The sequence below is a fragment of the Aythya marila genome, assembly GCF_965140915.1.
Source record: "Aythya marila genome assembly, chromosome: 1".
Lineage (NCBI taxonomy): Eukaryota > Metazoa > Chordata > Aves > Anseriformes > Anatidae > Aythya > Aythya marila.
The window spans coordinates 130,405,698-130,420,156 of NC_139042.1; the positions used below are offsets into that span (position 1 = coordinate 130,405,698).

Genomic DNA, 14,459 nt, shown 5'->3' on the forward strand with positions numbered 1-14,459 from the left:
TCACCTCTGTCCTTTGGTAGAAAATCTCTTGCTCTCATCTTCATTATATTTGTGAAGAAACAAAATAAACTTTAATTATTGTTTGCACATTAATGAAACTTTCATTTTTTGCCTGGGCCTAGTTGAAATGTGCTGCATAACTTCAGAGGCCTTACAAAATTCCATAATAGTTTTGAAACACTTGTCTTTGTCTGATATTACCTGTTGGTACATCCAAGAGTTTGAATTACAATTGAAGTTGTCTTTGCAGTGTGTGTCCTACAGTACTACACTAGGCTTGAAGAATTCTCAGTTACAAATCTACCCAAATCTACCACAGTCATCAGTCAAGCCTTTTCAGCTGTCTCTCTTTCCCCTGGGTAATAATGGTAACAATAACCTTCCTTTGGAAAACAAAACAAAACAAAACAACAACAAACAAAAACTTCTGAGACCTACTTAAAAATGCCAGAGTGGTTCTGGTTCCTGTATATAAATATTGTTGTATGCATATTTTTGCTATTCACAAGTATGTTTCAATTAATGTATTTGGAAAAGCTCTCTGGAGGTCAGCATGTGAATTTTGCTTTAAATAAATGGGCTAATGGAAGATGTGGCTAATGTAAATCTTACAGATAACCCTAGCTCAGTGTGGAAGTCAGCAGTTTTTGCACGGTTTCTGCACCTGTAATCTCATCTAGAAAGGCTGTTCAATTTCCTGTCCCTGAAGCATTGCTTTTTCTCCATTTTAAGTCAGGTTTCCATTGATGCTGTGTATGCTGGAGCTGGTTTTACTCACCATCCTGCACAACAGCTTCTGCTCAGGGTCCACACACTTGCCTGAGGAGGCTGCAAGCAGTGAGCATTTGTGAGGCTTCCTCTTAGATGGTTTAGGCTTTGAGGGTTGCAACCATCCTTGCTGAAACTTCTCTTTAAAGACATTTCTCTATTGCCCTTGTTCACCTTAGAGGTGGACAACTGAACAAATCTCATAACCTAGGCCCACTGCTAATTCTCAGCTGGTCCCAAAAGCAGAGAGGAATTTCTCATGCCTCACATGAAATCATGCTTTTCCTTAATGATAGCTAAGAAGTATTTGTTACAGGAAGAAGAGGCAGCGACATCAACAAGCTCCTTCCTCTCTTTTGTTTTTATTTCATTTATTTTATTTATTTAGAGTGATTACTTCTTGCAGACCAAATTTATTATGTCCCTCTGTATATCATGACCTTCTCATGAACAGGCATTCTTAAACAATGCTGAATTATGAATGATGGCTTCCTGACAGCAACAGCTCAGATCGAAATTTCAGCAAATGTCAGACATGAGGTCAGAATCTATCCGAGTCCTCAAGGAAAAGGAACTCTACTAAACAGGGTAAGTGCCTACTCACTTAAGCAATTTGTTTGAAGTCTGTATGCACGTACATGTGCATGTTCCAATGCTACTTCTACAAACATTTTCTTTCCATTTTAAGTGGTGTATCATAAAAAGATCCCTCCAGCCATAATGCTTTTGGTGTGACAGAACTAACACATAATTGATACCACTCCAGCAAGTCCCTGACTCTTCTGAGTAGCCCTTCTCCTTGTGAGTAACCCCCCTAACTGCAGTAGAAATTGCTTTCACTAGTAAGGACAATGCATATGGCCACATGGGGGTTCACATTCACTACAGCATGTTCATGATTAATTTTCCCTATGGAAGATTTCAGAGAGGCTGCTGAACAAACCTGTCTCCAGTAATGTATGCTTATGTGTGCACCATAATTTTTTTCTCTGCAACTTTACACTATTCTTTGTAACTGATCTCTCAGAATGGAGGCAGTGTGCTTTATAAAGAGAGCTTCTTCTAGGAATTCTAGAAGAATAGCTTCTTCTGGAAGAATAGCTTCTTCTATTTAAGTAATAAATATTGTAGTGGTCTGGTCTGGAAGCAGATTTCTTTCCCTTTGTTACAGTAGGCCAGAACAACTAGATCCAATTGTGCATAAGGTCAAACCCTTTAAAGATTATAATAAGCTTATTGTGCTTATAGATGCATCTACTTCAATTGGATAAAATTATACTAATCGTGTGAGCATTAGTTTTATGGGTGAGGGAGGAAGATTTGGATATGTACTGTGAAATTCACTGTACTCCCATATTGTAAAAGCAGTGGAGCTCCTGACCACCCATGTCTTTCGTAGACACTTTCACATGTTTTAAAATGTACTAAAGAGGTGTCCTAAAGCCAGTGCTGTACAATACAAGTCTGGTCGTTATGACTTTCCTAGAGATACCTTAGTGATGTACAGCAGTAATGGCAAAGTTGTGGAGAAAAAAAATAAAAAGGCTGTGCTCATCCGTTTTAAATACATCCCCTCCCCCTCTCCAATTTCCCTGCAAAACCCAAAAGCAAAATTCCTGTGGTTAATGGCTTGATACAGTCCTTGTTACTGAAGCCTGTAGGTTTTTACTCCTTTTTCCACCTTGGTACTAGGTAACATTACTGGCCACATACAAGGATGTTTGGAAAGTCCTTTCAACACTGCTCATAATAGAGGTTCTCTGTTTAGGAAACAAACTCCGTCTTTGATCAGTAAGATCCTTTTCGCCATTTGATGTTTCTTCCCTGTGCATTCCAATTTCTCTCTGCAGCTGAAAAGATCATTGTACATGTTGTCACAGTAATAATATTATTACAACATGGTAGCTGAGGAGCAAAGATACGGCAAAACTTCTAAGGAGAAGTGACATTCTTTTTTTCCTAGGCCAACTGATACAGCCAGGTAAAAAGCAGATTAGATTTAGACAACATGCTTTTCCAGGAATATTAATTTGATATTGTTCTTGGCTGTAGTTAAAATTCTCCCCCTCTAATAGGATTATAGAAAACTGTCTGTCATAGTAGGGCTTAAAATGTTTTATCAGTGAGAATACACATTTGTTAGGGGTTTTAGCAAAGCTGCAAAGTAAATCCTGATAGAAAGAAGTATTATGGGAATTTACTAACTGGTCTTCGTATGGACAACTCTTTGTCCATTCATAAATGCATTCTCATTGTTTGTGTTATTCTTACAAAAGAAGATGTAGATGTTAGTTTTTCAAAATATATCAATTAAAGGAATGCAAAGAAATCAGAATGTTCAAAGGTGACATCATACAAAAGCTGACCTAAAATAACATGTAGAACAGATGATGATTTCGGAACGTTTTGCTGTTGAACATTTGGCCAAAACACATACAAAATGAGCACAGAACATTTATAGTAGTGGGGAATAAGGGCTGCCATTATACACTAAATACCAATGTTTTTCTCAGCTCCCTTCTTCCTTAGGAAAAAAAAATAAATCCATTCTTCACATAGACTCTACTAATGGAGCATGAAATACTTGCAGAACTGACGGCAGTGCATAGAGTGAGGTATTTCAGTCAGGTGGTAACTGAGTGCATTTGGAAGATAACAGATTTATCTTGTAGGTATATGACACGATAGCATTTTCATAGAAAGGGTGGTATAGCCTAAAGGCTGATTCCAATGCAACTGCTCTGCTAAAATCTGCAGAGCAGAAAATGAGTGGAGTGTTGAAGTGGAGGGGTAAAGCCCTGTCATTTTGGGAATGAGAGGGCTTCAAAGGGAGCAAAGAAAATGCACCAAAGGATACGTGTAAGAATTTCTAAATGAAAGCACTTAAAAACTGGATTTTTGAACAGAGGCAGCTCTATTCTTGATGTGTGCTTTGGGTTGGGGGTAAGGGAAAGAGGAGCTGCTCAGAAAAGGTCTTTACCCTGCTCTCTTGAGCACGGCTTTCTCAGATACAGCAGCAGCATTAAGTAACAGCAGAGTTTCAGCTCCACCCACAGGGCCAGAAAAGAAAATGCAAAGCCATCAGATGAGTACAGCTAGCTCAGGGATGTTGTGAATGAGTCTGCATGGCTGTACGGTTTGCACTGTTGTGGCAAATAAACAGGCAATAGAAAACTAGAAGAGAGGTCTGCTGATGGTTTTTATAGTGAACCCAGGAAAATCATAACACTGTTTTCCTTCTGATCTGTGGATAGTAACACTATTTCTTCTTAATGTTCAAAATGCTCGTTATTCACTGGTCTCACCCATTGCTTTTTCTCTATGTTTCTTTCTGAAGGCATCTATCTCTCTCTATATATATTTGTCTTTTCCTGTATTAGGCCTGTTTACGAACCTCATCCAGAATAATTAGCCTTTGTGCTTGTAGATCTTAACTGTGACCAAAAGAATGAAGATGAGAATAAATCTCACTATTGAAATTCTCACTAATGTGAAGTACAGCAGAGAGGATAGTTCCATCTTTTGGCTTTGATTTAAAGGCACGGATTGTCAATTACTACATCTTCACAATGATTGCAAACTGCCTTTGAGGTAGTTAAGACTGTTTGCTTGAAAGCAAGATTAATGTTTAGCAGTTTATTCTCCACCTGAAATCATTACCCACAATGTAAAGCATCAGTACGCTTCTCTTCAGGGCTCACTGAAAGAAGGTAAGGAAAGAAGAAATTTCTACCTGTATAATAACAGAATGAGGCCAGACATTTTCAGTTCTTTGTGCCATGTCAGCAACAACATAACAGGCTCTGCCTCATCTCTGTCTTGGTACATCTGGCTCCTTGTGCGCTGTAGGCAGGAAACGATGAAGGAGTTAACAGCCATTGCACTAGACAGACTGTGGACTGTTATAAATTCAGTGAACAGCCTGGGGGCTTGAGGCTGAAAGATAATCAGGAAAAAGAAAAAAAAAAAAAAAAAAGGAAAGGAAAGGAAAAATAAGGCGAAAGGCTTGGGAATACCTTATAGGTTCACACATAAAAAATATCCCCTAATCCTGCATCTAATTGTGTAAGTGATAATTGTGTAAGTAATAATCCTTTATTAAGGAAATGATCCCTCCCTACTCTACTTAAGGAGGGACTACGTTAATGAAGAAACTAGCAAATAACTGCATCTATTTAATTTCTACTTACTTCATTGCATCCAGTTTGGACAGTGAAATAATAAGCCATTTCTACTTTCTCTTTGTTCCTTTTTCCACTTTCTGGTTTCCCAAGTGACATCAAGACTCAGGCTTGTCTCTCTTTTTGACTAAAGGTGAGCAATGAGGCAGAATTTAATCTGGAGTGCATGGTTTTGCACATTTACACAAAAATGCACACAGTTTTGCATGTTTTTAATAATTTTTACTTTTGATAAGTCTAGCTAACTACATTTTGAATAAGTCTCCCTAAAGATCACAGAATCATAAAGGTTGGAAAAGACTCCAAGATCACCCAGTCCAACCAATATCCACTACCAATATCACCCACTAAACCACGTCCCCTAAGCGCCGGGTACCAGGTCCAACCTTTCCTTGAACACCCCCGGGGACGGATCGATTAGTTCTGTTTGGTTTTAGTAGAGTTGATTGGACAGTTTTATGCTACCGTCGGTAAACAGCTTCCTCACCAAAAACGCAAGTTTACTTAGGGAGGATGCAAACACCTGTCCTGCTCGGAAGGTATTTGCCAGGTGTTGGCCAGGGACACAGTGCTCTATTTCTTTTCCCATTTGCTCTAGACAGCTGTGCTGTGTAAGGCGTGAGTGAAAACAACATTTATTCCGCAGTAACAGGTCTCGGACAAGAGAGGTTGTGAATGGCCCCCCGCATCCTTGCATCTCCCGAGTTACAGCGCCGTGGCTACACGCGGACAAGACGGCGCTGCCAGTCGGCGCCCGCTCCCCTCTCACACGGGCCGCTCCCGGCGGGCTCTGTCACCCAGCGCCCCCAGCACCCCCGGCTCAGCCTCGGGGGCCACCTCTTCCCTCCCAGCCGCCGCCCCGAGCCGGGGGCTGCTCCCCGGCAGCCGGCTCCCGGCCGCAGCCTGGGGCGGTGCGGCGGGCAGGCCCCGCGGGCCGCAGATGGCCGCCAGGGCGCGCTGCGGGGCCGGCCCCGGCGGGAGCGCCGCTGCCGGGCGGTGCGGCGGCTCCCGGGGGAGGAGGACGGGCTGCGGGGGGCTCGGCGGCGGCTCCTCAGCCCCGCGCAGGGGCCGGGAGCTGCCTCGGCCCCGGTGCGAGCGGAAGGAAGCTCCGGCGCGGGGCCGAGCGAGGGAAGGGTCCGGGGTGGAAATTTACCGGGGCGGCCCGCGGTAAAGAGAGCGGGCGGGAGGCGGAGGGAGGGGAGCATCGCCTCGCCTCGCCTCGCCTCGCCTGGCGGGCAGAGCGGGGGACCAAATGCCCGTGAGGAGGGGCGGCAGCAGCCACCGCCGAGAGAGGAGCCAGCCGCGGCGCAGCCCCCGGGAGGAGCCCGGCCGGGATGCGATGGCCGCGGGCAGCGGGCGCCGGCCGGGCCGCCGGGCGTAGGGCGGCGGGGCTGGGCGGCCCCCGCACGGCGAGGGCCTGATGCAGGAGCGCAGCCCGGCGCCGCGGCGGCGCTGCGGGAGGAGGAGGAGGAGGATGGCGGGGCTGGCGTGGAAGTGGCCGCGCACCCGCCTGCCCGTGGGGGCCAGCGCCCTGGGCGTCTTCGTCCTCTGCTGGCTCTACGTCTTCCCCGTCTACCGGCTGCCCGACGAGAAGGAGATCGTGCAGGGGGTGCTGCTGCAGCAGGGCAAGGCGTGGAGGAGGAACCACACTGCGGTCGCCGGCTTCAGGTACCGCCGGCTCAAGGGCGGCCGGGGACGGGCAGCCCCTCGCCGCCCCAAACTTGGCGCCGTCCCTCCGCTCCTGCCGCCCCCTGCCCGGCCCCGACCCCTCCTGCCCCGCCAAACTTTCGTGGGGGGCTCGCCCCGGGCCGAGCGGGCGAAGGGCCGGGCTGCAGCCGGGTGCCCCTGCGGCAGGGAGGGCTTCCCGGGCGACCCTGGCCTGAAAGTGGGCGCGGAGGAGATTTGCCTTCCCCTGAAACCCGCTCGAGCGGCTGGGTGAAATGCAGACAGCCCGGGGGTCTCCATTCCCCTACCCGCCAGGTGGGAAGCTGGGTTTTCTCCCTGTCCTCTGAGCAGCAGGCGAAAGGTCGGGGTTAGTGGTAGCCGGAATGCCTGCAGAAAGGCTCCCTTTCTTTTGTAAATGCCAGAGTGAATCAGATCCCGGTTCCTAGGGGCTTCTGTTCTGGCGCACGGCGCTACTTGGCGTTCTTCGTTGTTTTGCGAATGCAGCTCAACTTGTGTTTGCTGTGAACTGGAGCCGGTGTGTGATTGCTTAGTATGTTGTCCACTGGGATAGCAGAAACTTTGCAGCTTTTCAAAAGCACACCCTTCAGCACCTGGAGCTTGCAGGAAATAAAAGCAATGAGAGATGTTAAATTGGTCTGTGTTAATAGAAGCTAGGCCTGAAAGAAGTCCTCCCTTAAATACAGAGCTAGCAAAAAGGTTCTGATGTAGAATCCTTGTTCTAGAGCACAGGGTAGAAAACTGGAAGACACTGGGTTGGTCTCAGTTATTAATCTATCTTAATTCTTTTGTGCCACAGATTTACATTTTTAGGTAGATTAATCGTTTTTAAAAAAATTACCCTGATAGGTGATATAAGGGAGAGCTTGATGCATTGTTTTTCATGTTTGTAAACCAAATGTTGCTTTGAAGGTTGACAAAGCTGCTGCAACTTCAGTTTAAAAAATATTTTTTAGTCTATTTCAGCCACATGGTTTACAAACAAAAAATGTGTGGCTTCTCAACTATTCCACCTGCCCAGATGTTTTTTTCCACTGTCTAGGTATAGTGGTTATCTCAAGGATGCTTATGGAAGAGAATATCTTTCAATAAAGTGAGTTGTGGTTTCTCATCTGTGTCTTGCTCAGTTGGCGCAGTGCTAAATACAATGAACTTTAAATCAATCTGCTTTAGGAATTCACGCTTTTTTAAAGGAAATTTTCACTGGAGATATGTAGTGAATATACCAAAATAGTCAAACAATAGTGATGTAGAACTCTGTATTCTTGCTGCATAGATTTGCTGCTCTTAACATGGGTAGAAAGCTAGGAAATTGAAGTCCTCATCAGGTAAACTTCTCTATATTGTAATACAATTAACAGAAACAACGACATTCTTTGCTACCATTCTTTTCTTTTTATGGAAGAGCATTGTAAAAGCTCCAGGTTTCAGTTTGTACTGGAACCTCTATGAATGCAGGTCTCTGTTTTAACTGGTCAGCAGGTATAGAGCTTTGTAGACAACCTGTGTGTGGGCTTTGAAGTAATACCGCCTTCCACAGTAGCCTAATATTGGGTGGGTTTTCATAAGATAGTATCCTTATTTAAGAAGGACATGGATTGCTATTCTCCCTACCACTCCTGCACGCAGGAGGTTGTGAAACAATTTTGGCTGTGCACAGTTCTGAAGAACAAATCTGTACTTCTGCTAAAAATCCATATGAGGAAGTAGAAGATTTCCCATTACTGATTTGTATTATACAATGCTTGCATGTATTTCTTTGTATAATAGTATATTCTATAACATGGTACTGGATAGGTGTTCAAACAGCCAGGTTCTTGCTACTTAGTGAAAATATCTGACACCTCTGCATCTCTCTTCCTATAAACTCACTTGGCTCCTATTGTTGAAGTAGATGATTGTCCCCACATAGTTAACTTTATCAAAATATATTTTTCAAAACTAGGGAGTGCTGTTCCCTTTGCATTCTGTGCCAAATTCAAAGAGCTCTTCAGTGTGTAGCTTAGCAAGGTCAGAGAAAGCACCTCTGCTAATGTGGGCTGAACCCTGGCAGATGAGTGCCAGCAACTCCTTAATCTCCACAGAGGCTCCTTCTTCCTTCAGAAACCCTATAAAAAGGTCTGGCCGATGTATGTTCTTGTTTATGCAGGTACATGCGCTGTCTGGGTGCTTGTGGGATGATTTACGTGAGGGTTTTGTGTTTGAATATGGACTCACTGAGTTGTTTTCCAAATCTAAACACCTGTGTAAATAGCCATGTGTTTCTGAGGCTATGTCCTTCACTTGCAGTATGTGTTGCCTTCTGCATCTGTGAATAAGGACAGGTTGTGAGAGTTACAAAATGAGCAGGATTAAGCCTTTGGCTTCCGAGTGAATCTGTGTTTAATGCATGCTTTCAGCCTTGACTCTGCGTACACGACTTCTGTGAGTAATTCTCGCATGATGTTTGTGTGCTTGGTCCTGCTGGCATCAGTGCAGTGGGTGTCTGCGTAGCAGTTGCCTAGGTTCTTAGATGAAGGAACAAATCCTGAAAAGCCTGAAGATAGAGTTGAGGTTATTAAGAGCTCTTGGTCCAAATCCTTTCCACAGTTGACAATAGCTTCCTGTAAAGCCTTCAGGTTCTGGGCATTCAGGGGTAAGCACAGCCTGACAACAAATTATTGCTATTAGCATCCTTTAAATTTCAAGTCACTACTGGCTGAGGGCAGTCAAACTCTGCTGTGGAAATATCTTGTCTCCGACGAATGCTGAATAACAGTCTGTCAGTCAGACGGCAAACTGCTTGATCCTGGGCTGCCCGCACTACAAAGCGGTCAGAATAGGAATGAAACTGTCATTAGAGTCACTAATGGCTAACGTGTCTAATTTACCTACAGTATAATGGCTTGTCATCCTCTGAGGTGTTTAACGTTATTGCGCACTAATTGTTTTTACAGATTGCTTAGCTTTTTTAAGGTCTTAGTGCTGCTTAAATTATTTAGGCAAGAATTTTGTTAATTGCTGTTTGTTATTAGTGAAACAAATTACATTCAAGAATACCTTTAGGATCATTTTATTTAAAATTATTGCAGTTGATGAAAGGCAGAGCTGAATCTTCCCATCTGCTTTATGAGCTCCATACAACCACACATCCCAAGTGCTGTGTGTGTATCTGACACTTCTTCATTTGTCAGCCAGGGCGGACTCCTCTGAGCAGTCAGAAACCTTGTGTGGAAAAACTTCTGTCCTCCTATGAGGACAGATGAGGGAGCTGGGGTTGCTCAGCCTGGAGAAGAGAAGGATTTGGGGAGACCTTATTGCAGCCTTTCAGTGCCTAAAGGGGGCCTGCAGGAAGGAGACTCTTCACCAAGGGAGTGCAGTGATAGGACAAGGGGGAAGGGCTTTAAATTAAAAGAGGGGAGATTTAAATTAGACATTTGGAGGAAATTTTTCACTCAGAGGGTGGTGAAGCACTGGAGCAGGCTGCCCAGAGAAGCTGTGGATGCCCCATCCATGGGGGTGTTCAAGGCCAGGCTGGATGGGGCTCTGGGCAACCTGGTCTGGTGGGAGGTGTCCTGCCCATGGCAGGGGGGTGGAATCAGGTGGGCTTTAAGGTCCCTTCTAGCCCAAACTGTTCTGTGAACCGGCTTTTGACTGTCAGAGCTCCCACTGCACTAACTTACATGGTTCAACGGTGTTTAGTGACTGAGTTAGAGGTTAGAGGCTTCCTCAGGAAGAGATGAGACAATTGTGAGATGAGGACAATGAAAATGATACCCTTGAGATTCGGATCATGTTGTTACTTCTGCTGCAGCAGCTTTGTGTGGTGCCAAAAGGTTCTCCAGGGTTTATTCTGGGGGTGGCTTGGCTGAGCTGGTGGCAGACATCTCCTGTGAACTCACCATTGGTGACCTGCCTCCAGTCCAATGCATCTGCTACAACTTGGCTCTGCTCCCCAGTGCTGTCCCCCTGTCCCTAGATCCACACTGGCTCTGCTTATCTTTGCAGGTGGCTTCTCTGCTCCATTTTCCTCAGGTTTGGCCTGTTGTCCATTTTCCAGGGACAGAGAGGTGAAGCTACTAGCTTGAAATCACACAGAAGTGGCTGAATATCCAGGCAGAATATCCAGGCTTGATGGACTGTGGTGCTTTTGGTCTCTGCTCTTAACGCTGTGTAGGTGTGAACAGAGTGCGTGAAGGTTCTCCTATGGTTAGCTTCAAGTGCCATCCAAAAATAATGCTGTGTCACCATCATGTGTGGTGCCAGGTGGGTCTTCCTACTGTGATCTGTCAGCTGCTCTCTGCCAGCTGTTAATAGCTGTACCTCACATACAATCACAGCAAACACCAAAGAACATCCTCTCCTACAAATCATTTTTCATTTTTAGGTCGTGTTAATGCAGAGCTGGTATTCCAGGTCACCTCCCAGTCTGGGTAACATGAATGCTATTGCCAAGTCAGCAGGAGTTCCTTCAGTTCAGCTGACTCTTCCTTCTCTTTTGATGCAGGCACTGGAAGTTACATAAGAGGTGTGATCCTTACTGGGATAATTCGAGGCAAATCTGAGATAAACCTTCATATTGCTCAAGTTGACTACATAAGAGTTTTGCCCTGCTTAAGCAGCTTTATAGGATTCTAAATTATTGCTGCTTGTTTCACTGAGATGTGAAAAATGAATTTCGGATTGGAGCTTGGAAATGCTGGGTTAGATTACTTCTACTTCTGTGGCTTGTGGAGCTCTATCCTAAAACCATCGGGTTTGAACCGTAGGTTCAAATGTGCTTCAGCAGTTGCCAAATCCAGCTTGGTTTTCTCTCCTGACTAGGTGTTGCTACTGCATGCCTATATTTTTAACTTACTAACATTTTGAGTGACTTTTTTTTTTTTTTCCCCCCCATTATGTTTGTTGCATTTCGTGGCAATTGTGTATTTGCAATTTGTAGTTTCTTAGCATCTCCATCTGAGCAGGGAAGTTGTTTTGGCAAGGAGGTACCAGTTTGAAAAGCAGGTTAAAGGTGAGAGGAAAGAAGTGTTCTTGCCCCATACTATTATTTGGAGGCTGTGGTGAAGAAAGCAAGTTGCAGAGAGGTCTAGGACCATACCCTCAAGGTCTTTACAAGTCTTCGGATACCTAAATTACTTGAAAACAGTAAGGATTAGTTGTCTGAGTTAGTTCAAAGTGTCTTTGCAGTTTAGGGCTGTGGTGGCAAGATTGAATTAAATTCAGGATTCCTGAGTTCTTGCTCGTGGTATCCTTCCTTGCCCATAAATAGTTTTTTCTTACAGACTTTGAATCTGTCTTCCACAAGCAACATACAGTTGAGTTCCCTGGTACCAGTATCTGCTCTTGCAGAGATTTTTGCTTGTTTGAATTTGTAAAGATTGTAGTGCTGCCAGCATTTCTGGGAGGGTGTAACCAACTAAGACTTTTGCTGTTAGCTGGGAGCATCCAAAGGCCCAGTGCCAGGCACCAGGGAACTGGAGGAACAGAGACTTCAGTGGAATTTTGGTTACCAGACTAGGGCCCTGAATGTCTGGTATGTGCGTACACAGATACTGCTGGATGTACATAGTTTCACATCTGTGTTTTCCCCTTTCCTACCTTGTAGTGAATGTAATGGTCACTGAATACCAACCCAATATATATCTTGTGATTTATAGCTGTGCTTGTAATTTTGGTATTCACAGCAGTGAAGCAAACAGCATATTTGATGTATGTTCAATGACATATAAAAAGACTTATTTTTGAGACTAGCTCCTACTAGATAAATGCATGGGAAATGAATTGTGTGTCCCCCTTTAGAATTTATCTTCCCACAGTGAGGATGAACCTCACTGAATTGATGAGGCTGTTTGGACTGCAATCTTCTGTTTTTCCAGTTTCTAAATATCTTAAAAATGTTTAATTTAAAATCTTTGTATATATTTTCATCTTTTTTTCTGTATGCTATGTGTGGCTTTGAAAATACAAGAAAATTGCTCTTAAAGTTACACACTACTGTCAAATCATTTTAACTTAGCTGTGTGCAGTTAAATTCATGCTGAAGCACGTTATCTGTGTTATGTAGTATTTGCAAACCTCTGCAGAGATTCAGGTTTCACTATGTCACAATTTTTATGCATAGAAAGCCAGGGACAATTCTTTTCTTGGGCCTTACAATCTAAACTGATTAGATAAAGGGTGGAGTGGGTGATGGCATTGGTAAGTCACTTAACCCTAGCGAAGACTTCTTCCAAAAGAGTAATTATTACAGAAGGTCTGAGCTTCAAAAAGAAGCTATACCTGTTGCTCTGGCAGTTGTTTTTAAATCAACAGATTGAATTGTTTTTACTTCTCCTTCTATTTCATCAGCCTCTTGAAAAGCCCTCTTGAATTTCTTCAGTTAACAATTATTTTTTTTTTCAAGCAGAAATGTGACTACAGTGAGGTTTTAAAACCTGGTTGGAATGGCTGCACAGGAATGGTTACCACCTTTTTGTCTTCCATGTTTGCTCTGAGCATAGTTTCATCTCCTGAGTGACCATTTTGTTTATCTTTGTTTCTTTTTGCCTCTTAAATATCTTCCCAGCCTTATGCTGCTTGAAGTCCTTCTCAGCTTTCAAGGGACTCCCAGACTCCTTGCATGGCTCCTGTTAAAATCATCGCTGCTTTGAATGCTAATTGGATATAAAGAACATGTATGAAATTATTTGCTCCTTTATCTCTGTCTCCTACTGAGTTTCCAGTCACCTTCAGACTCCTGAATGTCACACTGATGCTCATGGCATGTGTCATTCTCCATTTTTTAGGTACCCTATTGTTACCTATCACACTTTCAAGATAAACTATGGACTTTATGTTAATGTAGTAGCAATATAAGAGATCTACTTACCAGGTTTCCTCTGCTCTGAGGGTGCATTTAAAAGCTGCTATGTAACTTGCCTGTATTTTAAAGAGTGCTGAGAAAACAGATCTGCTATTTTGCTTGCTTTCTTGTGGGAAAACTTCCTCTGTCTATTTTTGAAATGTGTGGAGTGGCCAACCTTGTAATTGAGGAGTAACTGCTTTGTATTTCCTGTCGAAGATGAAAGACATACAAAACTTTTTTTTTTTTTTCCTTCCAGTGAAGAGGTTTTAATGTTGTTCTATGTGCTTTGCCTTGGCCGAATTTCAGCTCTTGTAATGCTGTTTCATCTGCTGCAATATCTGGAGTTTCCATCATATACGATGTTCTACTTGCACCATCAGCGATGCTTTATAGCATGTCCCAGTGCAGGGCAAGGAGGTATCTACCACTATAAGTAATGCTCAGGAGTGCCACAGGGTTTGAGAACCAGTCCTCAAAGCACTCAAATATGCACTTAAAGGGTGATTCTGAATCCAGGGCTCACCAATGCCTGCCTCTCTCAGTGAAAGTCAGTAAGACTAGGTTTAATGGGATGAAGACTCTCAAGTTACTCAGCTGTGTTTAAATCTTTACTTTTGATTGCCAGGAGACTTAATTCTGTTTCCCCATGTACTTTTATACAGGTAAGGAAATAGAGTTATAATGGAAGTTAAGGAAAAGTCTCTGTTAAAAGGCTATCACTCTAACTGAACTTCCTGTCCAGGTCACAGCTAAAATCAGTGAGGGAGTTTTAGGAGTAATTGCTGTTCTCTACTGAGGTTGTTTATACTGTGCCACAAGCTTGCAGAGGGACATTCCATGCTCTGAAGGATTTTCAGTCTGAGAACACATATAGTGAGATTTATCCCAGTTATGCAGATGAGGAGTTTTGATTAATGGAGTAGATTTCCTGCCTGTTACTACAGTTCTTCCTGCAAAGAAATACCTGGGCTGTTTGCTAGTGACATGCCATCCAACTGCTC

At 43.8% G+C, this 14,459-nt stretch overlaps 1 protein-coding gene across 1 annotated transcript in view; it reads left to right on the forward strand.

Annotated features, from left to right (window-relative positions):
* The first annotated feature begins 6,256 nt into the window (after positions 1-6,256).
* ST8SIA1 (ST8 alpha-N-acetyl-neuraminide alpha-2,8-sialyltransferase 1) overlaps positions 6,257-14,459 on the forward strand; it is a 145,854-nt gene continuing 137,651 nt past the window's right edge. The window contains exon 1 of the mRNA XM_082778595.1: positions 6,257-6,617. Coding sequence (XP_082634721.1) covers positions 6,370-6,617 — 248 coding nt within the window. The 5' untranslated portion in view covers positions 6,257-6,369. The remainder of the gene's footprint in view (positions 6,618-14,459) is intronic.